This window comes from Limulus polyphemus, unplaced genomic scaffold, assembly GCF_000517525.1.
Source record: "Limulus polyphemus unplaced genomic scaffold, Limulus_polyphemus-2.1.2 Scaffold3593, whole genome shotgun sequence".
In the NCBI taxonomy this organism is placed as follows: Eukaryota; Metazoa; Arthropoda; class Merostomata; order Xiphosura; family Limulidae; genus Limulus; species Limulus polyphemus.
Window position 1 is genome coordinate 68,186 of NW_013669203.1, and position 27,698 is coordinate 95,883.

The window sequence follows — 27,698 nt, forward strand, 5'->3', positions numbered from 1 at the left end:
TATATATATATATATATATATATACTTACAGTGGTTAGGGCACTTAACTCGCAATCTTAAGATCGTGGGTTCAAATCCCTGTCACACCAAACATGCTCACCCCTTCAGCCATGGGGGCTTTATAATGTGATGGTCAATCCTATTATTCGTTGGTAAAAGAATAGCCCAAGAGTTGGCAGTGGGTGGTGATGACTAGCTGCCTTCCCTCTAGTCTTACACTGCTAAATTAGGGACAGCTAGCACAGATAGCCCTCGTTTAGCTTTGCACGAAATTCAAAACAAACAAACAAGTACTTATAGCAGAGAATGATATTTGTCATTGACATTATAATATGCATTTTGGGATAGTATATGGTACTGATTCTTCGTGCCTGAGTGGTGCCTCTAGTTATTGCTGTAAATCTGGTTCCTGGCATTATCGATGTATGTAACCATATCCGGATGGCTGCCAGAAATTATTCAAAAAAGGACACCAAACAAAGACATGCTGTGGACAAAAAAGTATATTTAATAGCATTTTATGTAACTCAGTTTTTACTTATTTTTTACATACTAATAAAGACAACAATCTTAACTGTAAATCTGTTTACTGTTTTAATAGTTTTTTGATATAACTATATGAGATAAGTGAAAAGCATGCCGTACATACAAAGATTGAATCTACCACAAATTTCTTGTGTTTGAGAAAATTTGGCTTAGAAATCTTGAGTGTAAGTAAATCATTGAGATCATGTTTTATATTATCAGAATTATCCATTACTAATGTATTTGAATATTAAGTTATGCATGTTAAATTTGTATTAATTTCAAGTATTAATTATTTTGTTTTTTGATATTTCTCCTTTCTTTCTTTTAACCAAGTGTGAAAGAAACATCAGCAATTAAAGATAACACAGAAATTATGCCTGACATAACAGAATCAAGAAACCAAAAGATTCCTTCACCAAATGATGTGTCAGAATGGGTTATGCTTTCTTCAGAAATAAAGAATGAACCACTTTCCGTCACCAGTGAAAGTTCTTCTCTTCAGCAACAGATTAGTAACGCTACTGGTACTACTGCATTACCTTCTTTATCACCTCCTGTTATGTTTCCACCAACATCTTTTTCACCACTGATCAAAATAAAAGAAGTGATTTCAGATGTTGTATTTGCTCAAGATGACCTGAAACAGTGTCTGTTACCAGAGAAACTTCCAGATATTGCATCAGGCTTTTCCCTAAGCTCACCCTTTCCTTTCCAAAGTCCTTTATCACATATTAATGAATTCTTGGATAATACAAAGTTCTCAGTCCAAGATTCTCATTCTCAAGTTCCCCCTTTGAAATTGCAAGATATCAAAACAGAACCACTTGACCCTCAAGAACTTCCATCACATGTTTCCTCAGATTTGCTCAGAAGTGTACAAACATCAGAGATCACATCTTTGTCAGATCCTATATCTAGGGATTCTCTAGTGACTGATTGCAAAGCTCATTTTCTTTCCTCAAGTTTCTCTTCAGTAAACATGGATGAACCAATTTCCATACCCTACACATTACAGACACCTACAACAATGCTATCAGCTGTGTCTACATCATTTGAAACCATTTCAGTGGCTCCAACTACCACCTCAACACTTGCTCCATCTGTAAAAATATCATCTTCAGTAACTAAACCTCTTTCTTCTAGTACACAATCACAACTCCCATCTATCTCTTTATCATCTTTTTCACAGTCTTGTCAAGAAACTTGCATACCTCAAAAGTACCCCTATAAACCATTATTTGCTCCTCACTTTGATGGTCCAGAGATGTTTCTGCCAAATCTTCCATACCCATCCTTATCTTCATCTGATCAGCATCCACTACCAAATACACTAGTCTCTCCAACTTCATCTTCTATGTCTAAGTCCTTAAACCACCAAGTGTCAGAGAGAACTCCTAAGGTACATACATCAGTTTCTGTGAGCAGTACTGCAACAGTATCATCTTCATCTCTTATTACTACTGATCTCACTGTGAGTTCATCAACACTTTTTCCCCCTGGGACTCAATTACTGTTGTCAACTGTTAGCCCTGGTTCCATCAGAGCATGCAACACAGTTTCATCAAATACGGTTTCTGCAGAAATTCCATCTGTTAAAGAAACTAAAACCAAAAATACTTCACAAGAAGTCATTCACAGTGATTCTGTTGGTTGTTTCCAGATGTATAAATCAAGTTTGGAAAACATAAAGCTGGAGATGGAATCTCATCGTAGTGAGTCTGCCATGTAAGATTTCTTATAGATATCTAAGTATTTGTGATATAAAGTTTTTTTTGGTAGGTTCTTGTGCCAGTGTATCCACTGTAATTTCATTTGTGCTCAGGTTTAGGAGCTACAGTCTAAAATGATTAAGTAGATGAATTTGAATGTAATATGAAGTTTTTAGTTGTCTAACCATTATGATAGAGGATTAGAAAACTAACAGAAAATCTATATGAAGTTATTAATATTTGTCCAACAAGTTAAAATGAAAGTATTGCACAAAGTCAAAAATTAAAATCTATTAGTCTTAACATTTTAAACACAAACTAGAGTTTATTATTAGTTATTTCTATACATATATTAGTATAAATAAAATAATGTCTTATATCTCCAGAATATATTGTTATTAGCTCAAAATTTCACTATCACAGTTTCATTCAGGAGATACGATAACCTACAAGTTCATTAATTCAGTTGAAACTAAATTAGAATTTCCTCATCAGGTAATCAAACATTAAAACATGTGTCTAAAAGGCTGAAATTTTATTAAAAATAATACTGAACAGTCTTGAATTTAAATTGTTGAAATAAACCAAACCAAGAATAGTAAGTAATATGTAAATCAACAAATGAACTGTTAAAATCAGAGGATACATTACATGTATGAAATACATCTTTATACTCATATCTGTAAGTTTAGAGATATCTATATATAGTTTTCACCTATTGTATCAATATATACACATTATAATATCAAGATATATATATGTATGTATTAACCATTGTGAAAGTGTATAGAGACTTCATCAAAATAACAACATATCAAAATTTGAAAAATACTATCAGCATCTTTACACTTAATATTTTTTCACTTTAGATATATTTTCCTGATTAAATTTGACTCTTTCATCTTTTGATCTAGGAAACTGTGACTTTTAGATAAGCTGCTATTCACTTGTAGTATCCCATGCTTTTTTTCCAAAATGTTCAGCAGTAGCATTATTGGTATTGAGGTTTTGGATGTCACCATGTGTTCAGATTTTCTGTCATGTATGGGTCGACATGTTTTTCCTATGTACATAATACAGCATCTGCCACAAGTTACTTCATTAATGACATTCTTACAAAAACACCAGTCATGTGGCCCATATTTAGTGATTTTCTTTTACACATTGTGTTTCTTTTTATATTCTAAACTTGTTGTTAAGGCTTTAAGGGAGATGACTGGCTTTTGTAATGTTTTATTGAGCAAGTCAGATTACTCTCTTCAGTTTTGTAATGATAATATCACCCAAGTAAACTAAGCTTGAAATGCACTTTTCTTATTTCCATGGTTCAAGAGAACATGTCTGTTTTGCTGCCTCTCAGAATCCCTTATTAGGTTTTGTATATATTCTAGTTGGTAAACATTTTTTCATAAAAGAGTCATCAAAATTTTCACTAGGCTTCCTTCCATACTACTTTTCTATTACAAATTTTATGAATCTTATGGAGATAACCATCAACTCATTTCTTACTGCTGGTGGGTGATATAAGTGAAAGTGCAAAACAAAGGCTTTTAATAGATGGTTTACTAAAACTACCAATAATGATTTCCCCATCCTTAAAATGAATGATGGTATCTAAAAACAGTAGATTTCTTCCTGGTATGACATAAATGTACATTTTATTAACTGATGGACTGTATGCAAGACATCATGGAAACTAATAAGTGACTTTAAATTAGTGTTCCCTACTACAAATATATCATCTATGAATCTTTACCAGATTAATGGCCTTGTATTCCCTCCAATTTTCCAAGAATTAAGTACTCTTTTTTTTCAAGTATATTCATAACTTTTATAGTCAAGACTACTGCTACTCTATTCCCTTAGTACACTTGTACCCGATGATGACAAAACCTTGTCGAAACGTTGTACATTTGCTGTTATGTTAAACTTATATTAAAGTTTTTCTTCATTACCCATTCAAGCCATCTCCAACCATTAAAGTAGTAGTTTGGTTTTGCAATCGTTAAACATTTAACTTATGATTTCCTTTATTCTTTATCTTTCGTGGAACTATCACAGTTGAACCCTGAATTCTAAATTTCATGTCACAAATACCACTGGCATGACTACTACTATTCGTCTGTCAGTTTTCAGTCTTCAGGTTAAACACTTTAAGCTAAGGAGGTCTTGGCCTTAGTTCGACAGAGATCGAATACTACATGAGACAGCCAGCTTCTTCCAAACCTGGACAAGATCCCCTTTTATGGAGGAATCTGGTTTGATTTCGAGTGCCTTTTTCCTCCCCTATCCTATGCCATACAATCCTGTGTGTCACCTGTGGATGCTGCCAGGCCTCTTTCAGCCTCTTTGGACATGCTTTCACAGGTATGTTACATTTTATCTGAGTTCCCCTAGGTATTTGTATTTTTCTGCTTTGGCTTATCACCTAGCAAAAATTCCTTTTCTAGACTCACAACTGTTGGAGTCTTTGATGCAAGTGTGGGGGCCAATCTTGATTGTTCAGTTAGGTTCTCCCAGGCCCAATTTTCCAGACTCCAACTGACCCTAACCTCTATCCTTAAGTACCTGTCCACCATGCACCTCCTAGCCAAGGCTATCTACTGATCCCCTACAGGGTTTTCAGAGGAGATCTGCACTCTCATATTTTCCATGTGGGCTTGTTTATCCTCTTCAGTTGTTTTCCCTCCAAATATGGCTACTCTGCTACTGGTATCTCCTGGATAGGGATGCACTTTTGTCTCAGATGCATAACCCACTACCTATCTGTGTGATCTCAGAATAGCATCATTTTTATGCGGATCTCATTTTGCTCCCATTTCCTATACCACACCTTCTCAACTTTTACCTGTTTCTCTCTCCATGGTTCCAACAGTGAGTCATAGTATTTCTCACTGCAGAAACAAATGCTGCCAACTGTACTGGTGACTACCCAATAGGATCTGGCAAGTTAGATGCCTGCATGGCTGGATTTATTCACATTTGGTAGGGGTTCACTTCTGATCCTTGGATTCTTCAGGTGCTGTCTTAGTGACTCTTCATTCACTTCCTTTCCCCCTCCATTGTCAACAGATCCTGTTTCCTTCACCCTTGTCTGGATCCCACAACTTGCCAGCATTTCTCTGAAATGGTCCAAACTCTTCTCCTTAAGGCACTATTGAACCTCTCCACTGTCAGACCTCTCCAGGATTTTACTCTGGCTGTTGGTAGTTACCAAACAAACTGGGAACTAGTCTGTGGTGGTTAATTTGTTTCAACTAAACTATTTCACAGACCTTCTCTCTTTCACTATGAGTTTTTTCTCACTCCATGGTAGACTTTCACTCCAGGTCTGTGGATGACCAAGTTAAATGTTTTGGTTGCATGCCTCCACATTCCTATTACCCCACTTTTCAGATGGTACCTTCAGTTTGTCCACAAGGGTCAGGTTTATCAGTTTCACATGCTGCCCTTTGGGTTGGTTACAACACCTTATGTCTTTTGTCAAGTAGTCAGGCCTTTGCACAACTACTCCATGCCCAGGGCTTGCATTTTCATCAATCTATGGATGACTGGCTTCATCCAAACTGATAGTAAACAAACACACACAATTGCTTCTGACAGAAGCAAGTCACGTAGGTTGGATATTCAAAGTGGGGATCCCTTCCATTCAATTACTCAATACCTTATGCACTTGGGAGTCTTTTTCAACTACTCCTTAAGTCAGGCCCAGCCTGCTTCTCCTAAACTATGGTAAAGGGAATTTACGGTCACCAAGGCCCTTACTGTTCCTATAATCTATACTTACAAGGTTCTTTCTATTTGGGGAAGTTAGCTTCCATAGTTGCTCTTATATCCTTAGGTCATTCTTTGGACTCCATTATCCATCCACCACCTTCCCTCCTAATCATTTTCACATTTTTGATAAACAGAAACAAAGACAATATCACAGTGGGTGTACCTCTTTCACCTCCTCGTCCCAAGTTACATTTGTTCACAGATGCTTCACTCATGGGTTGGGGGGGGGGCATGTTTAGAGCATCAGGATGTTTCAGAGCATTGATTTCCTGTCGAGATGACCATGCATATCAACATATTAGATCTACTGGCCATCTGTTGGACTTTGGATCACTTCTTTCCCTCTGTATCAGGTACATTGGTCAGGATCCATTCCAACACTTCAATAGTTGTCTCATACATCAATAAATAAGGGGCACCCAATCACAATTGCTCTGTTTTCAAATGTTAGAACTACTCTTTTGGGATCTTACTTTTCATACATGCCTCATTGCGTGTCATGTTTTGAGTGCATTCAATCTGGTCATGGATAGTCTTTCTCATCCTGAACAGATCCTCCCCACCAATGGTCCCTAGACCCTCAGGTTGTCTGGTGGCTCAGCACACAATGGAGTTCTCCTCACTTAGATGCTTTTCCACACATCTTACCACCAAACTACTACTGTTCTCATCTCCATTACATTATCTCCTAGCTTTAGCTGTAGATGCTCTCTATCTGCATTGGACCAACCTGTACCCACATGTCTACCCACTAATCTTTCTCCTACCCAAGGTGATTTTCACCATCCAGTCCACTCCATGTCAAACTCTTCTGATAGCACCTTTCTGGCTGGCATTTGCCATGGGTCCTGGTTCTCATTCTCCTCCAAATGACACCCTCATTACTTTTTTTTCTTTCGCCATCCCTCCTCCACCAACCTCTGTTGCCAATTTTTCTTCCTGCACCTCTCACACGTCATCTTCATGTGTAGCTTTTGTCCAGCCCTTTGCAAGTAGATCCAAACTTTACACATATATGGTATCATTTTTGCCCCATTCAGTTCACCTTTCTTCTCTCATGGTTTATCAGGGACAGTGGTGGACATTTTGCCACTGCACCAAGGAATCTTTCCTTCCTGACTAACCATACCTCACAACACAGAATTTTACCTGGCTGTTTCATCACAACTCCTCAGTATCTGCCAAAGTAAAATATCAAGCAGCCTTGTCAAATACCTGCAGTTTTATTAGGTACCACACAGTGTTTTCCTCTCCTAGTGTTTCCTTTTGTTATGTTTCTTCTGAGTCAGTCATCCTCCCCACCCTACAATATTGCCAGATTGGGATATTAATGTTGTTCTTCTCACCCTCTGTACATTCTCCCTTTCATCTTATAGGCTTAATGTGAAGATGGTAGGGACCCTCCTCCTACCATAGACCAGGAGATAAATACCCGATGCTGCTTGGTTTTGGACTGGAGTTGACCCACCAAGTACAGTCTAACATGCCCTAGCCATAGCCATTCTACACCATGGGGAACATCCATATAGTTTTTCCCCACCATTACTATATTTCATTGGGAACCTTCCATCTTGCTATCTCTGGGATTGCAATTCTTGGGTGTTTGTGTTGAGTGTTGAGCTGGACCAACCAACATGTATATATTGATGGATGTGCTCCAACTATTTTCTGCACATTTAAGTGATGTTTACAATCTCATTGAGCAAAGAGTATACCTGGTACAGATGTGGTGTGGTCTCCCAAGGGTGTGTTCATTTCTCTAAAGAGGTCACACTATTGAGACATTCTTTGGATGCTTTCGAAAGGGTGCTCATAAAGGTAACTTTTGCACTGGTTCCTCCACCTTTTCAATGTGGAATTCTAGCTATTATGTGAGAGAGTTGAGATACTGCATTGGAAGTTAACATTTTCCTGCACTGATAATGTATTTCCAATGGGTACCCACCTCAGTTCAAACCTCCCCCCTTCAGGTACTTCTTTGTGCTTAATATCGAAGTGAAGGTTAGGCTGAATAGTATAAAGGAAGTAACCTGCATCAGGAGTGTTTGTTTCACTCCTATGATGGAAGGTTGCATGTGAAGACACAATAGAACCATGTTAAACATGGGGTAGATGGGAATTTCAAGGCTAGTGACAAGCAAAAAATATGCATATATAGAGGGCAACACTGAACGAGAGAAGCTATTATGTGAGAAGATGTAAGTACCAATTGGAAGTACATTTTCAGTGTAGGAAAATGTTGACCTTTATTTGTTATGGATGACGTATGTATAAACTGTTTTAATAGTTTTTGTTAAATATTAAGTAAACTATCATAGTAACAGTTGCTTTTCCTCTGGACAAGTATGTGAGGTGAAAGGAAACAGTTTCTTTAGACCAATATTTGGTCTAGTTGCTTTTATTAACACAGACATAGCACTGAGCAACTAAGTTTCCGGATAAAAATAATTTAAGTTAAATAAACAAACACAATTTTTGTCAATGTTTGCCACATTTGATTTTTTTTTATTTCAAAATCTTAGTAGCATTTTCTAAAATTTGACAGCTGTGGAAATTTCTGTAGAGAATAAGTTTCAAACTGATTACAAATGAAAACATGTTTTAGAAATTAATTTTAGATTTTTTAAAAATTTTGATCACTTTTGTTTTAAATGATTTTCAATAAAATGAATATAATGAATCTTCATCTAGTTAATTCATTGTAATAAGTTGGAAATTTAAATTGTAAAATGTTTTAACTAGGTTCTTGAGACAGTGCACTCAAGGTTCAGCGTTCAGTACTTGTGCTCGTACTGACCTAATCTTTAAACCTGTGCCAGACTCCACATTAGCCAGAAAACGTGAAGAACGTGCAGGAAAAGCTTCAGATAGAGTGAAGGAAGAAAAATTTAAATTTAATAAGGCAGTGAGTATTAACTGATAAAATCTAGATCCTTACTCAGATTAGACAAAATACTTCTTATTTATCGTATAATTAATTGCCACATCATTCAAATTCTGGTTTAGCTACAACATAAATTTAAGCTCAAACAAAGTTTTCGTATTTTGTACTGCCTTGAACTGAATTACTTCAGTTGAAAAAGTTTTTTAGGTATACTTAAGTATGGTTATTAAAACATTAAAGGACGTTTTTGGTGGCTTATGCCATATTGATTGTACATAAGAACTTCAGTTTATACTCTACATCAATGATTCACAAACTTGTTTATGATGCCCTCTGTCTAATTAAACCTGCAATAAAAATAAAACAAGTAATAAAATGGTACATAGCATAAGACAGTTTCAGTTTACACCAATTTAGTGTGAAGGATGGGCTTGAGCTTGGGATAGGATTAGGTCCATTCTCTTCTGAATTCTTGACATAACAAATTCGAAATCCCCCTTTCCCTGCAGATGAGACCACTGTTTTGTTGTGATTTCTGTCAGAGCAGTAAATGCTGATTCACATAGGTATGTTGATGTGAAAGGCAAAAGCATGTCCATTGCTTTTTGTCAGAGTAATATTTGCAAACTAGCATCCAAAAGTTTCTAAGAGGTTTTGACTTGAATTCTGCCTGAAGGGTTTTATCACTGGATAGTTCTGTGAGCTCTCTTGAGCTTCCATTGGCAGATGAGAAGTTATGCTGTCATTAAATGGATTCCAGATCCAATCATGTTTTCCCCACTCTGATTCTAGAAATTGATCTGTAAATTAAGACTGAAGGTTTTTCAGATTAATAGAAACCATGTCATTAATAAGACTTTGATTTAACTCCTTTTCATCCAAGCTGCAGTAACAAGTCAAGGTCATTGAGCTTAATGAAAATATTAGCCCAGTAGCATAGTACTAGAAGCCCTGCAGTCTAAAAAAAATATGATGCTCATCTTCCAGCTGCACAATGTGACTTAAGTACTTTCCTGAGTAACAACCAGTACACCTCTTTATGCAGCAGGAGCTTGTCATATATGGATCTCATTTCTCCACAAAAAATAGAAAACAGCCTGCTGTTTCAAAGCTATTGATTTAAAACAGTATCTTGTAACATTTTCTTTGCTTTATACTGCAATTTCTTTGAAGCTAGTTCTTCCCTGTGTATGATGCAATGTGTAAATGAAGAAAAAGCACTTACTTTGGATCTAAACCATTTCTTGTTATCCAAAATTACAATTGTCCCCTCAATGCCCCCCAACAAGATTTTTTGTGGTAAAAACTCATCAACAAGAGAGAAAATGGCTTTCTTTGTAGCTCTCCCTTTCAGTGCTTGGCAAAACAGAAACACTTCATACACTTTTGTAACAGTATCAACAAATGCCAGAAGCTGAGCTAAATTTGCAACATCTGTGACTTCATCAAATTGTTTGGCAAATTTTGGACTGTTTTGGATATATGTTATCAGTTTGATTATAATTTCATCAGAGATTACATCTATGCACCTTGCAATTGTGGTACATGATAAAGGGATAGACATGAAGGCCTACCATACCCTTCTCCATGCATGCTTTCTCAAATTTGTATTATATTATTATAGTATAAATTTATTTTGTATTGTGTGGCTGTATACTTTCCTAATGAAATAAGATGCTTGTAGAGAAATTTCAAGACTTCTGATGGAATAGGAATCTGCTTGTCTAGCAAGCTGCTTTGCTCTTTCAGTTGTTTCATCTGTGGTTTTATCCATATGCTCAGGGTGTTTGGTTTACAAATGCTGTATAAGTTTATTTGGTTTCATGCTGACATTAATTAAATTCCGCAAACAAATACTACAGTGCAATTGTTCCTTGTTATTAATAACTCTGTTAATGAAACCAAATTTTAAATAATCCTCTTGATACCTATGCACTGTTGTATATGATTTTAAATCATTTTTTGCTGACATGTAACACCTATTTATCCACGTTTTTGAAAACTAATAAATGTATACTAATATCTAAAACTTAACACTAACAAGCTGACAAAAATGTAAAAAAAATCTTGTGATATCTTGGCCATCCAATCAACATTCACTTTGCTTTTTGCTGACAGGCTATATGTGCTTATAAACATTATAATATGTTAATTAGGGCTTCCAGTTTACTGTATGTAATGCATCTCTTCACACTGATTAAGTGAAGGGTCTTGCTGCCTAGGTTTTTGAATGCTTCTAATAAAATAAATTTTTTAAAGGTTGCACTTGTGATATGTAAACAGCTTTTATGTTGAATTAATTAATTCTCTTCTTTAGCTAGTGGAATAAATAACACACACAAAGATAAAACAATAAATTGGTTTAAGTAGGTAAATGGGGGAATGAAATATTAATCAAACAGTTGAGGGATGACTGATTAGCATAATCTGTCAACTCAGTTCCACTTATAAAATAAGGCATAACAATTGGTGGGTTGAAGGGCAACTACCTTGTTTTGTAATTTACAAGCTTTAAATTATTGTCAATAAACAGGAAGGTAAAGTGTTTTGGGACAGCCAACAGCCACTACACAGAACAAAAATGCTTTAGATTTCCTAAGCCTGGAGTGAGAAGATATTTGCTTCTTTGTACAAAACTGTTTGCTTACATGAGAAGTCCACACTGAAAAGTAAGATGAAAGAGAGAGAAATAAACATTATTTTCAGCTTTGTAACCTCTGTTTACTTTTCAGCTTGGAATTAACCTATATTTGTTCCTATTGCAACCAGCATGTTGACACAGCTTTCCACTTTCACCTGTTTGTATATACTGTGCATGTAATTTCTCCATGTTAATTATTGTTAATATATTAATTAATAGTAGTGATATTTGTACAGTAGCTTATCAGACAGGTGGTAGCACTGTTTATATAAGAATGGCTCAGATTGTTCATCGAAATGACATTTTAATTATCTCCTCAATAGGTCATCAGAACTTTACAATACTATACAGTGTTACTTTTATAACAATATTTATGTACTTACTGAACCACGAGTTCTGGGAATGTCTGTAAATATCATAGCAAAAAGTTTGAATTTATTGTTCTTCTTTCTTCTGCTTCTTTTATATTACTTGATAACTCAAAAACCAAAACAATGGTGTCAACCAATTTCACTGAGGTGGCATAGTTTCAAACAGAGCATCTGTTTTTATAAGTATTATTAATAACTACCAGTAATTTTAAGAAATCTTACTTCTAGCATAAATGAGGTTATCATTACCTCTTGAAGTTAGTTGTTTTTTAAGTACTGTATTTATTCTTCATTTTTGTGAGTTTCTATTTCTGCAACACTTTAATACTAAAGAAGCTATAGATTTAATCAATCATTAGTTAACTATGTTGAAATATTATCATGTTTTAAGTCCTGCAAAAGAGAATACAATGTTTTTACTCTATACTTGTAATGCAAAACTAAGATTTACTTATAAGTGAAAAAACTTCTGTCTTTAGAAGATGTTTAATTTATTTTGAAAAGAGCCAATATATTTTTCATATTGTGCAGAAGTTTAAAGAAAAGAATCACAGTGGAGAAAGTAAATTAGCAAAAAGTTCACACAGTGTAAACTCCCTTCAGTTTGGATATTTTGAAAGGACAACTTCAAGAGGCTATTCAGATGCTCCAGCTGTTTATCACCTCAGTGAATATGCTCATCCAAATGCTACATCCTCCTCTAGATACCCACAAACTTCAGTATCAGAGCAACTACCACAAATTAGCACTTTATCAATTTCAGTTGGAATATCACAACCATGCATAAATCCTTTACTGCAGTATCAGATCTCAGCTGGGATGTACGATGCCACTGCTCGAGAGAGGTTGGTTTCTGTTTAAAGTGTTACAGCTGGCTTGAATATTTCTTTTGAATTTTTTAGATAATGCTTTACTGGGTTTGAACTTGATAGGTTATCAAGTTTAATTGTTTTTTATCAATCAACAATTTTAAACTGATATTAACTTCAGGTATATTTTAAAGCTTTGAGTATGGTTGAAAAAATATATATTTCTGCTAAGATATACGTAATTGAAGCTTTTTATTAGTTTTGAATATATTTTTATGAATATGGTGTTTGTTTTTTAATTATTCCAAATTATACTGCTTACAATCATATACTTCTAAGAACATTTGTTTTCAGATTTAGGAGCTCAAACTGTCATATATACACATATATATGAATGTAAGAACAGAATCCTTTCTTAACTGGTAGTTTAATTGTACCTTACAATATAGTCTACTAAGAAAATTGAGCCAGGCATGACCTATCAGTTAGCATGCTTGAACTATGAATCTGAGGGTTCATGTTTTATAGCCTGTTACCACAAAAATGTGTTCTGCACTTTGGGATAACTATTCAGTCATACAAAAGTAACCCAAGAGTTAGCAGTGAGTACTGTTGACTAGCTACTTTCCCTTTTATCTATAAGCTCAAAATTATGGATAGTTATATGCATGTACACTTTGTATAGCTTTGCAGGAAATTCTGTAACAAATAAATTAAGAAAATGAAACTTTAAATATATAGGCTTGAAATGAAGCTAGAGAGAGAAAAGAGAGACCGTGATTTTCAAGAGAGGTTAAAATTTGAAATTGAAATGAAAGCAAAACTCCAGCCAAATGCATTTGATCCTCAATTGTTGGAATTTCAACATCATTATGGAGCTGTGGCCTCAGGATCTGGCATGACAAGGTTACTTCCGTGTACTTCCACTATGGGTTTTCATAGAACTGCATTCAACTTCTACTCTCGTCCAGATCGGGAACGGTTAGAGCGAATAGGTATTCCTACCACCCTAGCTGAAATTGGGCATCCAAACCATGACTGCCTAACTGCAGAACGGCTTCACAATGAACATTTAGCCTTAACCACAGATCCTCTTGTTCGGCTTCAGATGGCAGGAATTACACCCGATTTTCAAAGTCATGCCCACATGCATGCACATACACACCTGCATCTTCACCCTCAAGATTCCATTTCTTCTGTTGCTGCAGCAGCAGCCATTGGAGGAACTAATCATCCTGATCAAGGCCATCCCTTATATGGATCTCACCCTCTGTTTCCACCTTCAGTCTATCCATGTACACGGCCAGGAATCATGCCACCTCGAGGTGAAATAATGCATCCTGGTACAGGATTGCTGCAACCTTCCTTTGAGGACCCATTCGCTCAACAGGTAAGTGAAAGGTAATCATCAGTTGTTTTGCAAGTTAATTGAATCTTTTACATTATAACCACTCTTTGTACAGTAATTTTGGTGACAACTGTGTGAAATTACTGATAAATTTTAACAATTTATTTAAATACCATTTGATCGTCTTTTAGGCTTATTACAATAAAAATATTTTTATAGTTTTCTATATTCATTTCATTTAACTCTTTAGTATATTTAAATTTTGAGTTGTCTTAAACTATTTTGATAAATGTAACCTAGACTGTTTTTTTTGTATGTAGTATTTTTCAAATGTTTATCAAGCTAACACAAACAATGCAGATCCGTATAAATAATATGCTTGCATTTGTCTATTTGTTTGGAAATTTTTTCTCACAAGTTTCTTGATCAAATGCTACAAATATTGTATCATTAGAAAGGTCTTTATCTGATGAGTCACAGTTGCATACTTGTTTTTCAATTCAGAATCATCTTACCAATTTTTTGCATAGTCAGACTTTCAATACAATGAGTATGCTACACGATGGCACAATGTTGTTGTCATCACATGACGACTAGCTTTGATTTCAACTTTGGTTTTTTTACTTGCAAGGTATTTTGCACAAACAACATTTAATCCATGTGTAATTTAAAAAAAAATTCAGTAAGGACAATTGCTGTGGGTTTTCTGGACTTATTTAGGTCAAATTAAATACACATGTGCAGTTTGTTCAAAACCATATGCTTATCACTTTGTGAACACATATTAAGACATTTCTGTATATTCAGCTAAGTTTGCCTTTATTAAAACTTTACATTTACTTTAATTTGCAATAATTTAGCTTCAGTTCATTTCATAGACTGTTATAAATACCTTTTTCTCTTTTATGGGTTTTATTCTTCATTGTTGTGAATTTCTTTGTTTCAACTCGTAAAACCGTGTCATACACTGAATGCTCATAACTGTTTCTTACTCTGTACGCTATTATAAATACTCTTACTATATTTTATTGTTTACTTGTGAATTGTCAATTCACGTGAGTTTGTTTGTCTGACTGCATAAATTTTTCTTCAAATAGACTAGGATTTATTGATCTATCGCACAATACCTACTAGAAAGTGTAACTTAAATGACAAGCATAAAAATGATAGAATAAGTAAAATTCAAGTGATGGGTATGAAAATTACTGTTGATGTTTTGTGGGTCTTGGGTAAAGTATTATTTTATTAATTTACCCCTAGTCTAGTATCCCAATAAAGCCTTTGCCAATCAAATTAATTGGATGAAATGTATTATGTTACAATAAATAGGTTATTTTATGATGAACCATTTTCCTCAAAGTAGCAAGTAAACTGAAGATGTTAACATAAAGCAAACAAAACTCTAAAACAAACATTTGTTCTTGATGGTATATTCCAAGACTTTTTCTTGCTCTGTCATCTACTTAAAGTTCTTCCATGAACTTCATTGTGTCAAAACTTTATTGTTCATAATTATTTGTTTTACACATGTGGCTTTTTCCAGAAATTTTTACATTTCTGTATACAGAACTGCAGAATTTCAAAATGTTTTTGCAACTTGCATTAAGATGCATCATCTAATGATATGCTAAAATGGTGAAACAGTGGTCCAGAGGAAAAAACAAAACAATATCTTCAAATACCTTTTCTACATTAGAAATGTAAATAAATTTTTAATAGTGATATGTAGAAAATTTTATAATAGTAATAGTGAACTGAATGAGGAAACACAACAATATTCAACTGGGATATATATAGATAAAGTGTATTAATTATTCTAAAGTATTATGTGATATTAGTTGAACATAGAGATATTACAATGATGCACAGCTTAAAATTGAAGAATTGGGTATCTGTGATAATGTCACTACATTTTTCTTATAGTTTTCATACAATGATCTTTATAAATGGTTATTAACTTACCAAATGCAGGGTGATCATAAAAAAATGTTGCAGTTCAGTGCAACATATCTCTGAAACAATATGGCAGAGGAAGGTGAAATTGCACAGATGTGTTAAGAATATCATGTCACAGTTGTCACATGATGCTGCCAGGGCTACCACTATGTTTATTTCATGTACTTTCCATGAGTATAAATGGGCTTGTCAATTGCAGTGCAACTCATTCAACCAACATGAAACTCAAAGTATGATAGGTGAACTAGCAAAATTTTGTTACATCAAAGGATGAAATGCCAAGAAAGTCCTCAGGGAATACCACTGAGTGCATAACATCTGAGGAGGACCCTGTTTTAGTACTGCTAAACAGATGCTTTTGTGTTAAGTCACTTACAAGCAGACCAACAACACCTATTCTGAAACTATTGCTGACATCAGCCATGCCATAACAGAACAAGTCAGCACAAATGGACATTATGTCCCTGGTGTCTGAAATTGTCAATTGTAACCATTCATTAGGCTCTTTGGTCGACTTTATGAATGTTTCCTCACAAGCTGCATCATATTCAAGCACTGAAAGAGACAGATTTAGCCCAACATGTTAATTTCATGTTGCATTTCCTAGTAAGACTACAAGTCAATGGTCAATGGTCTGCCAATACTGGGCTGATGAAGCACACTTCACTTTTTATGAAAGTTTCAACACACACAACTGCATTATCTGGTTGGAAAATAATCCAAGTGTAACATTTCCTATGCATCTTCATGATGACAATGTAACTTTCACAATCAACCCTGCAATGCTTACAGCCAATATGAACTGAATTAACTCAGGACTATATTGGATAAGTTTGCCAAATAGGACATTTGATCAATATATGAAATTTCTGAGTAATACTAAAAATGCTTACTAAATGAGACTATGATAAATCAAATAAAGAGACTGGCCAAAAAGTAATAAACAAAATAAACAATCTTTAATAAAATATTTAACATAATAACAGTGTGTGTACTGTTTGACAGACTAAGAAACATCAGACTGCAGGATACAAGGCTTTGCACCTTTACCTTACCATATCTTATTATAGAAGGCTTTGAACTTTACGTGACTTCCATTGTTAGGAGTTTCATGGCCACTTGCCTGTTTTTATTCATAAATGTTTAGGAGATCATTGTATGTCCATGTAGGATTATTTATTTATCCTTCACATGGAAAGTCAGTATACCTCAGGGTTTTGTCTTAAATATCTTGTTTTTCAGTATGAAAATCAATGCCTGCACTGAACAACATCCTCCCACAGCTGCAAACTGCTCTATGTCAGTGACTTTCAGATTTCACCTAGTTCTTCAAAGATCAGGTATAATGAGCAACAAATTGAAACTGCAATCAGTTAATTATTTGATTAGACTTAATGCAAATGGTTTTAATGTTTCATCATCTAAAACTTTTGCATACATTTTTACCATCAATAGATATTGTATCCTGATCCCAAGCTACATCTTGGAGGTGCATAAATTCCTGTGGTAGCTTAAATAAGGTACTTAGGACTTCTCTTTGACAGTAAGTAAACTTTTTCCACAACAAAGGATCTTAAAACCACATGTGAAAGGGCACTGAACATCCACCTCTTGGGATGTGGATAGATATTATTTGTCTTAGGTCTTTTATGCCTTTATTCAATCTAAACTGGACAATAAGTCTACACCTCAGCCAGGGATATTTAAGATGTTAGACTTTGTACATCACCAGAGGCTTCAGCTTTATGCAGGGACTTTCTGCACATCTTCAGTTCAGATTTGTACACAGAGAATTCTGAAACTCTACATTTGACATTTGAAATTTGTTCTTCCATATTCTGCTAAATTCCGATCATAGCTTTCCACATGGCACTGCATGTTTATGACTCGTGGGTTTTTCTTTTTTCCCCACAGATGATCTGCTGTATCTAGCTTTGACCTTCATATCCAGGCAAAACTGAATCTTTCTGGCATTGATGAATCCAATGATCAGCCCATCCCTCCATGTCTTATCAACATCTTTATTTTCTGTATTATGTTTACCCAATCAGTTTTTTGCAGATTCTTGATTTTATCAGTATTTGAGGAAATGATATTGCAACTAAATCAGCATTCACTGGCTACATAACAAATTCACCCATACCATGTATGTAAAGGAATGATCTGTCAATGTGTGAATTGTGTGTCACTTAAATCACAATTGCCCACATATTACGTTCACTCTGTCACTCTGTTATTCAGCAACAGCACCATTTTAAACTTTTTTAATTATTGGTGTCTTCTTGATTCATCAGGAATGATGCCAATGTTTTTTAAGGTCAGAGGCTTCTTTACTATTTAATTTTTTAACCTTTTAAACAAATTTCTTCTAACTTATATATTTATTTTATTCATGTAACTTTTACTTTCTAATCTTTTCTTAGCACTTACTATTATAAAAAAAAATGCATGTTTGATACAGATAGCCGATGTGGCTTTGTGTCGTTAAACTACAAATTCACATCTTTTCTGATTTCATGGTAGATTTCTTTTTCCTTTACTTAAGTTATGGATAATTTAAGATAGCTATAACTAATGAGATTAACTTGTTTGGAATTATCGATGAGAAATAGAATGCTGAATAACTTAATCAGTTGCAGAGTTGGTGTTGCACACTTGCTAATGCAATTTTGCTTTAGTAGCCTATCCATATAGATTCCTTTTTTGTTGTAGTCATAAGAAAAACTTTTTTTTTCCACCAACAGTTCACAGCTACTCAAGCTACCCAGGAACATTTTCAAAATCAAATAATGAGGGAGAGGTTTGCTCACATGGGGGGAACATACCCCCTCAGCTTCTAACACAAGATGAAGAATTCTTTTGGTAAGAACAATTTTTTATCACTTCTTACTTTTGAAGTTTCAGAAAATAAAGTATTTTATGAAAATAATGTTGTCAGTGGCTTCTAAAGTTCAAAACAAATATAATACGATACCTGAAAAAATGTATGATTTAAAAAATAATTACTTTTAAGTTCATACATTTTAGCTGCAAGCAGATATATATCTGTCTTTAACTGGGAGTATGTCATTTACTTTAATTTTATCCATTCTGTCTTCAAATGAATTGAAATATAGGTACTTCATTTTCATTCATGTCTGGTTTAAATGAACTAAATGAAGTAGTTGCTTCAGTCTCGCTAAGTCTTTAATTCTTATTGCTAAAAACTAAAAAAAAAGAAGTTTTCTCAATGTCACCTTCTTTTATTTTAAATAAGCTAATAGCCAACCATTTCATTTAACCCTCATCAACACACCTGCAGTCCACATGGACTCCAATGACTTTCTCGGTTGTGTATTTTTTACGTAATCATTACAAACGTATATCAGTTGATGTAACTGTCAAGCAGAAACCCTGGATCAATATGACACTATTGTTTTCAAAACAGGCAGATGGAGTAAGTAGCTATAATCTAATATTTATCTGGGGCTCATGCAGACCCCATACTATCATTGACCATCACTATGCCTACAGTTTGCCCTATAGCATACAAAACAAATTTCTAAATATCTATTTCGCTATATAGGTTGTTGTAAAGGATAAGCCATCAAAGTAGTACAGTATCATCTGGTCTGTTTGCTAATAACATCATTGTGGTAAGCATGTATGCACATCTCATTCCTAAACAAGTGTTCTCCATGATGACTGCTTATAATGCCCTATTTTATAGAAATCTTGTTTGATAATTTTTTGTAAATAACCTGCTTATTGGATTTTCAATCTATAGACCACTATAAGGATACATTTGTGTTAGGGTCTCATCGGACCCAAGATGACTCACAATGTACACTTTCAGTTTTCTTTAAGTTGAATTTTTCAGAATTGTGGTAATCTCATCATATGTTGGTGGATAATGACTTGAATATACAAGTATAATAAAGCTTTTTTGATGATTTAATACTACTTATTTCTATATTGAGGAACAATTCAATTTTGTAATTTCCTGATTTGTCAACATATTTCCTCTAGAATACATCTATTTTTATGTTATTCACATTGCATGCTAACCCTAATAAAAGTTGCAATGCAGTTGTTTTGGGAATTTCATCCCAGAGCTTACTACAATTGTAATTTTGTGCTGGGGTGCAGTTGGACCTCAGGTTTTCCACAATGTAACTTTTCAAAGGTGTGTTGATGAGGGTTAACCTCTCTTTTTGTTTTTAAGCAAACAACTAGGCAACCCATTACTTCAAGCTTACAAACAACTAGGCAACCCATTACTTCAAGCTTACAAACAACTAGGCAACTCATTACTTCAAGCTTACAAAACTAGGCAACTCATTACTTCAAGCTTACAAACAACTAGGCAACTCATTACTTCAAGCTTACAAAAACTAGGCAACCCATTACTTCAAGCTTACAAAAACTAGGCAACTCATTACTTCAAGCTTACAAACAACTAGGCAATTCATTACTTCAAGCTTACAAACAACTAGGCAACCCATTACTTCAAGCTTACAAATATCTAGGCAACCCATTAATTTAAACTTACTTGTTTTAACTTAAAGCAAGTTAGTTACTTCAATCCTGCCCATTCTTGTGTCAAGCAAACTAGTATTCAACAAGTATCTTTAATTTCCCTCATTTTAGCATCTAACAATCCAATAGCCAAGCACTCATTTCAGTTTTGTTGATTCTAGCTTTCAAGTAACCTATACAATATTGTAACAGTCCTATAAATTGAGATATTTACCTTTCCTTGAATGGAATATTTTCTGTCAGTAATTAATTCCAGTACTGCTACAGAAATACTTAGGATTTATCTTGTATTCTGAATCTCACAATGCCTTGGTTTAGAAATGTATATTTAATAAGTAACAATCTCATCCCTGAGGTTAATCAAAAAAATACATGACTTCAACTTCCAAATCTTTTGGAATCTTTCTTCCATTGTCATACTAAAGCTAGACAGAGTGATGATTTTTTTAAATATTATTTTTGCACAAAATTATTAGAAACAGCTTTATTCAAATGCCTGTAAAAGATTTTTCAGTACTATTAGTGTCAAAGACAAAGCACTATTTCTGATTTAAATTTATGCAATATGATTTTCCTGTATAACACTTCCTAGTGAATGTGCTTGTAACATGTCTAAGACAATCGCAACCAGTTGAATATTAAAGACGAACATAGATTCTCAGTAAACATTGACTAATCATCTAAATAATATTCATGATGCATATAGATCTGGGCAATTAGTGGTAATTGTTAATTTATTAATCAATGGCTTCATTGATGAGTTAGTAGTGTTTCTCAAACTGTGGTATGTAGAAGTGAAAAAAAATTGTGATGGGGGGCTTCTAATGAGTTGCCTTTCTTCAAGTCAACAGTTCAAGAAAAAAGTTTGTTTTAGGTGCTGCAAGGCAGTTGCCTTCCCTGATGTCAGCAGCTCAAATTTAGTGGCAGTACCAAATAGCCTTAGTAACTTTGCCATAACAAAAACAGGTTAAGCAAGTATGGTCTCACACCCCCAAATTAAACCTTCTAGCTCTAGATAGATTGACTGTGTTAAACTCTACAGCATAATTATCCTGTAATCATTGTGAAATTTATTCATCTTTTTGGCCCTCATAGAGTTAGTGATAAGTTTACAGACTTACAATGCTAAAATCTGATAGAGTTTTACAGTAAAAAAACAAAAAAACACAGATAGCCCCTTGTGTAGCTTTGTGTTAAAACAACCAGACATCATATTTATGTGAAGTTTATCTTTGTGCATGTTTCCTAATGAAAATAGTGTCCATAACATGTCTTACCTGTGTTGTGTGAAATTTTCTAATAGTTATAACCAAAGACACAACATGAAAAGGATTAATAAACTCCCATATGTATATTATCTATAATACCATTGTCTCTCATGTTTAGAATATAATGATACTAATATTTCTAGATGATTGAAACTCCTTATAAATATGATAATGTTGATTAAATTGTTTGAAACATCCATATCCAGTTAATTTTGCTTGATTCTGTCTGACTGGTCGTGCTTGAATTGAAGATACCATTGAAACAAGATACTGTAAATGATAGCAAATTCAGTCTTGATAAACTCTCCAAAGGCCCTTCACTGTATTTGTACGTTAGCTTTCAAGATAAAGTTTAAGCAGATCATTAACCTCCATTGGAGCTGCATCAGGGGATTTGACAGGTCTACCTGGCTAGCTATTATTTGACAGGTCTACCTGGCTAGGTATTATTTGACAGGTATGTGGTCTACCTGGCTAGCTATTATTTGACAGGTATGTGGTCTACCTGGCTAGCTATTATTTCTGTTTCTTTAGCTTTCTTTGATTAGAAGGATGGTTAGAAGCCTCTCAGCCTTTGTGAACTGTAAATCCTTGTTGATTGTCTTGTTAGTTTTACTAGAAGATAAGTACAGCTTCATTGCAATGGCATTGTTAATTGGAAGGTTCCTTCCATAAACATATCCTTTACTTTGTGGCTCTGGATTGGAATACCATAAAGTGATGTGACACAGTCACTTATCTGTAAAGGTACCTATTTCAAGCTGGCAGCATTGTACTGTTGAATGGTCAGGAAATAACCATGAACCAAATGCATGTGTTAATCATGTTGCTTGTGGCACCATGCTCACATCTGTGGCAACTCACTACTACATTATCATATATAGATTTTTTTTTATAAAGTAAAACTAACCCTCTGTATTAATTCTGAGAAATATTATCATTAATTACATTTTTGATACATACTTGTACATCAGCATAAGTGCAAAAATGGGACTGGGAAAGATTCAGATCTTTAACACTGTTTACTGGGCAGCTACCTAATGTAACTAAACTACCACATCTCAGATCCAGTTCTTCTCAGTTTTCATTTTGTCAGTAAAATTCATAACTTCATAGGTTTGTATGCAACCCTTAAAATATTCAGTTTACACTTTTTTAAGGGTAAGAATTATTAAAGTTGAATGCTTTCTCTAAAAACATAATAAAGTTCAAAATAACTCATTTGTACTTCTAGCCCACAACAACAGCGGCATGAGCATGAGATGAAACATCAGAAATTGGAAGAAGCAGCTCGAGGAGGATGGCACTACTGAAAAGATCCTCTTTAACTATAAGTTCACTATTTGCAGTCACTCTCAAAGAGGATAACTCCATTAAACTGATGTTCTTTCACTTTATTATACGGAGATGTTCTTTTCATTTACTAATACAGTCAGTCTTAAGGAGTTAAATACTTTACATTTAAGCACACAGTAAGGTTTAATGAGGATAACACCACTGAAGTGATAAACTCTTTTACATTTTTTATCATAACATAATAGTTTGCTAAATAGTGAGGCAAGTCATACATGTTGAAAGTTATAGTTCTCTAAGATACAAATAGGATTATGATAATCCACAAGGTTGTTTTTCATCATGTTATTTTCTAAAAGGAAAAAATAACTGCCAGAGACCCTCATATGTCAAAAGTCCTATTTGTTTCAAAAGTTTATTTGCCAGTACATTGTACATAGCACTTTTATCTAGTAAATAAGCAGCACTGTTTATCAAAATCCTATATTCAAATGTGCAGTATTTTTTTAGAATGTAGTAAAACTTTGAACATATTTTATTGTCTTTATGCATTCATGCATGAGCTAGGGTGATGCATAGTAGAAAGGTGTTTAGAATGTATTAAAGGTATTGTACAAAATTAAGTATAAAGTTATTGTTTGAATTATTAATTTATGTAATTAAGAGCACTATGATTATTTCTCTGGTAGAGAAATAATATTGGGCATGTTATTGTGACTAGCTTATAAACAGTGCACTGTGAAATAATGTAGTCTGCTAACTAGTTCTGCAACCCATCCAAAATCTAACTCTTATTTTTCCAACTGTTTATGTTTAACATAGAGAAAAGTTAATATTATTAATGAATGTATGTATATATGTTTCCACTTAATTATTTACATTAGCTTTTTTGACTGAAGTTAATATTCTTTGGTTTTTTATTTCTTCTTATCACTGATGTAAATACCCATACTAAATCCATTTTTTTGTTATGAAAGCCTATTTGATTGAACTCTTAGTTCTAACTTAGTCATAACACAACTAAACTGTTTTGTACCAGATGATTTGCTTTTTAAGTCAGAGCAACGATAACATTCATTTTTCATTAATGAGTAGCTATTGAAAATAAAGTACAACTTTACACTTGTGTCACTCAAGGTCATTAAAATAATAGTTTGAATAAAATGCAGTGCACATGTATTTATAATGTTATATACAAAAAATAAAAGGACATACATGCATTTCAATACCAAAATTGTGTTTATTGTTTTACATATACACATATAAATGCCTTTACTTATGGGAAGCAAAACACTTCTTGTAAATTGACATTGTGAAATCATCTTCATATTTTAAGTTCATGACAACTTGGATAAGAAGTTATGAAAAAAAAATTATTTATTTTAAAATGGGAATCCTTTTCACCAAAAAAGTTTGCTTCATTTTAAATGGTACAAAAAATGTAATAAGCTGTAATATTTGCATAGTAAAATGTATCCCAGTATGGCAGTAGCAGATTAAGAAGTTATTTTGGTCAATATGTTTGTGGAGGGACAACCCAGCGAGTCCATGCAATGTCACTTGGATGTTAAACATATCATAACTCTAACTGAACATACTACAGTGTGGAACATATTATCGGGTCGGCAAGCTGCATGTTCATTCCTGCCAAACAATGTTACTGTATGTCAAAAACAGAACTGTTTGCAGTATTGTATTTGTTAAGTACTTTTGGCAATGCCTATCTGAGTGTGAATTTATTAAACAGTTAGATCACATGTACAGAAATATTTAACCCATGGAAATTTTTTTAATTTATTAGAGGTATAGGTGTGAATGCTATACCATAGATACAACCTGTACAGATTTGTTACATGATCAGTGATGATCCCAGTATCATAAGAGTCCCGAGAGCCTTAAGAGCCAAAATTCTCTAAGCTTTTCATGATACAAATATTGGGGACACAAGGAGTACCTCATACTACAGTCAACTTTCAGGGTTGATTTTACTCGTCACATTCCAGCAAGAATATAGAGCAATGTTGTGAACACTGTACTTCCTTTGCTGCATAGAGAAAATCCATCTGCACCAGAGAAAACTCTGTCAATGAGTTTTCAGTTCTCCTCTCCAGAGAATAATATTAGCCCTCTACCTGAGAGAGACCATAGTAACTGATACATACCGGCAATAATCAACTGCTAAATGGACCAAAGCATATTCATAAGCCAATATGCTAGCCAAAATAGTTGCCGTGGTATTAGCTGAACAGTATAACCTGCCATTATAACAGTCACCTGTTTATTGGGTTGTGTAAGATACTAGTAGTAGTCAAGACTGTTATGTACTTCACCTTATTATTCTCATTTGGATGGTATGGACCACCTGGCTGGGATTATCACCTACCCTAAATAATGAAGGGTACCATGCAGCATAGCTACAGTCCAGTGGCTGTTCTCCAAACTTGCTAGTGAATCTCATGTATTGTCCCTTCCAACTGCAAAAGTGCTGGAATGCCCACAAAAATGCACAAAATGGTTTTGAGCCACATTAGTTCATGCATGACATTGCACATCAGCATTTAGGAAAGGTGGCCAAAAGACAGAAGAGAACATACAATAAGACAGTAAAAGAAAACAAGTCTGAACTAGGAAATTTGATGTGGCCTTCATACATGTCAGAAGCTTGACAACTACTCAAATTATTTCGGACTGGTCCTTTCTTGTTTTACAGCAGTTTAATATGTCAAACTATGACATTCACGTAGCACAAGAAAGCGTGTAGAAAATGTGATTAAAATGAAATTCTACATTACTGATGAGCCTCTGTGGTCCTGGATTGACCAGGAGGCAGAGTGTGAACCTGTGAAAGACAATGAGAGCACCATCACTTCAGCCTGATAGAAAGAGAAGAAAAAATACAGATAGTGACCCTGAATTTTTCTATCTGTAAATAATCATAGGAAGAAACACCAACTAAACAATTCAAACAAATGGATCTTTGATCACAATGATAAAGTCAACTTCCTAGTTGCTATGGTTGGGAATGATAGAAAAACTCTAGAAAAGCTATGACTATCATTTGGTTGAAAAATCAATGAGTGAAAGGAAGTGACATTCCTTGTTTTACAAACTACAAATTGTTGTTCACTGTACAATGTATGCACTACATTGTGTGTCACATGATTATCCAAAAGAAAAGACAGTGGGTTGTTCAGTATATTAGCCTCCAAAAGGGGGTTGTGACCCTTATCTAGTAAAAGTAAATACAGAACTTCTACGACATTTTTGTGCATGTTTGATATACATATTGAAATTTCTGCAGCTCCTATGTGTATACTTTATAAGCTTATTAATCCATGTATAAAAGAGTTAAAACAGCTGACGTTAGTAGATATAAGTAATACTTAGAAGACCTGGAGATGATCATTAGAGATTCCAAAACGTCTAAAAGTTGAAAGCGATTTGCAGCTATTGGGTAATTTGATGGGTTAGAAAATAACTTGAACATATTTTATACATCCACTCAATTTTTAGTTATCAAAAATAGTGCATGATGATGGTTAAGTGAATCTAGAATACTGTTGCGTCAGCGAGTCACATGACACTGTGACGCAACGTTTCTAGAACTATCATGTACTTTGACGAATGTTCAAGTTCTTACTAGAAATAGGGTACGCTGGTATATAAAAGAAGGTAATGTAATGTGTGTGTAGATTAGTTCAATTACTCACTTTCGTTCCGACGAAACTTAAGCGACACAAGTCTTTACTTAATAAAACTGGTTTATTCTTTCCGAATATAACTCTGCGATACACTTAATCTCAACAATCGCGCTAAACAAACGCTGTAACGTCTCTCGTGCTCTCTGACTGCTTTACGGAAAATTAATTAACAAACGGAGACGTAACAATATCAAACCTTCTCTAAGTAATCACTTACTTAACCCTGTTGTCGTTATACCATGCCATCATTGTAGTTGTGTTAATAAGAGCTCAACACTTCGAAACTGCGGTTTGGAGCTAGTCGGAAGATATCTGATAAAGGAATACTAAAGATAATTCGTATGTGTATTTATTGCAAAGTTACTAAAGCTATGTGCCGTAGTACCTAATTTTGAACTACTGACCAGAGGAAAGGCATTCAGTACTCTACCTACCATCCTTCATCTACGCTATCGGATAGGCTGTCACTCTTATAACAAATATACAGTTTAAAATGCGAGGAATATTTTGGGGTATCGTAAATCCAGAACTATACCATAGAAACAATTCGGGCCTCACTAAAAAATAGGCAACAAAGCTTTGAATGCGCTACACTTTGTGAAAAGATTAATACATAATTGTATTGTAGCTATGTATTTTCAGTCACATTACAAAAGCCATTTATTCCTTATCATATTTAGATTAAAGAAACATAACTGAACCATACTCATCAGTAGGTGGTCATATAAAAATAAAATAGGGTTTCCTTGTCGTTTTTACTTGTCTATGAAGTACACTTTGAATTGAAACGATTAAAAATAAGTTATAAAAAACGTCCTCATATTATATTTCCCTACTAAGTACAACTTGAAATGAAATGATCAAACTATTATCAAATAAACTTTTTCATTTGGAA

At 34.3% G+C, this 27,698-nt stretch overlaps 1 protein-coding gene across 1 annotated transcript in view; it reads left to right on the forward strand.

The window, feature by feature from the left end:
- The window catches only part of LOC106469653 (arginine-glutamic acid dipeptide repeats protein-like), a 47,414-nt gene extending 23,110 nt beyond the window's left edge, over positions 1-24,304 (forward strand). The window contains exons 6-11 of the mRNA XM_022398229.1: positions 862-2,253; positions 8,757-8,919; positions 12,442-12,755; positions 13,461-14,109; positions 18,768-18,885; positions 23,044-24,304. Of these exons, the coding sequence (XP_022253937.1) occupies positions 862-2,253; positions 8,757-8,919; positions 12,442-12,755; positions 13,461-14,109; positions 18,768-18,863 (2,614 nt within the window). The 3' untranslated portion in view covers positions 18,864-18,885; positions 23,044-24,304. The remainder of the gene's footprint in view (positions 1-861; positions 2,254-8,756; positions 8,920-12,441; positions 12,756-13,460; positions 14,110-18,767; positions 18,886-23,043) is intronic.
- The last annotated feature ends 3,394 nt before the right edge of the window (positions 24,305-27,698 follow it).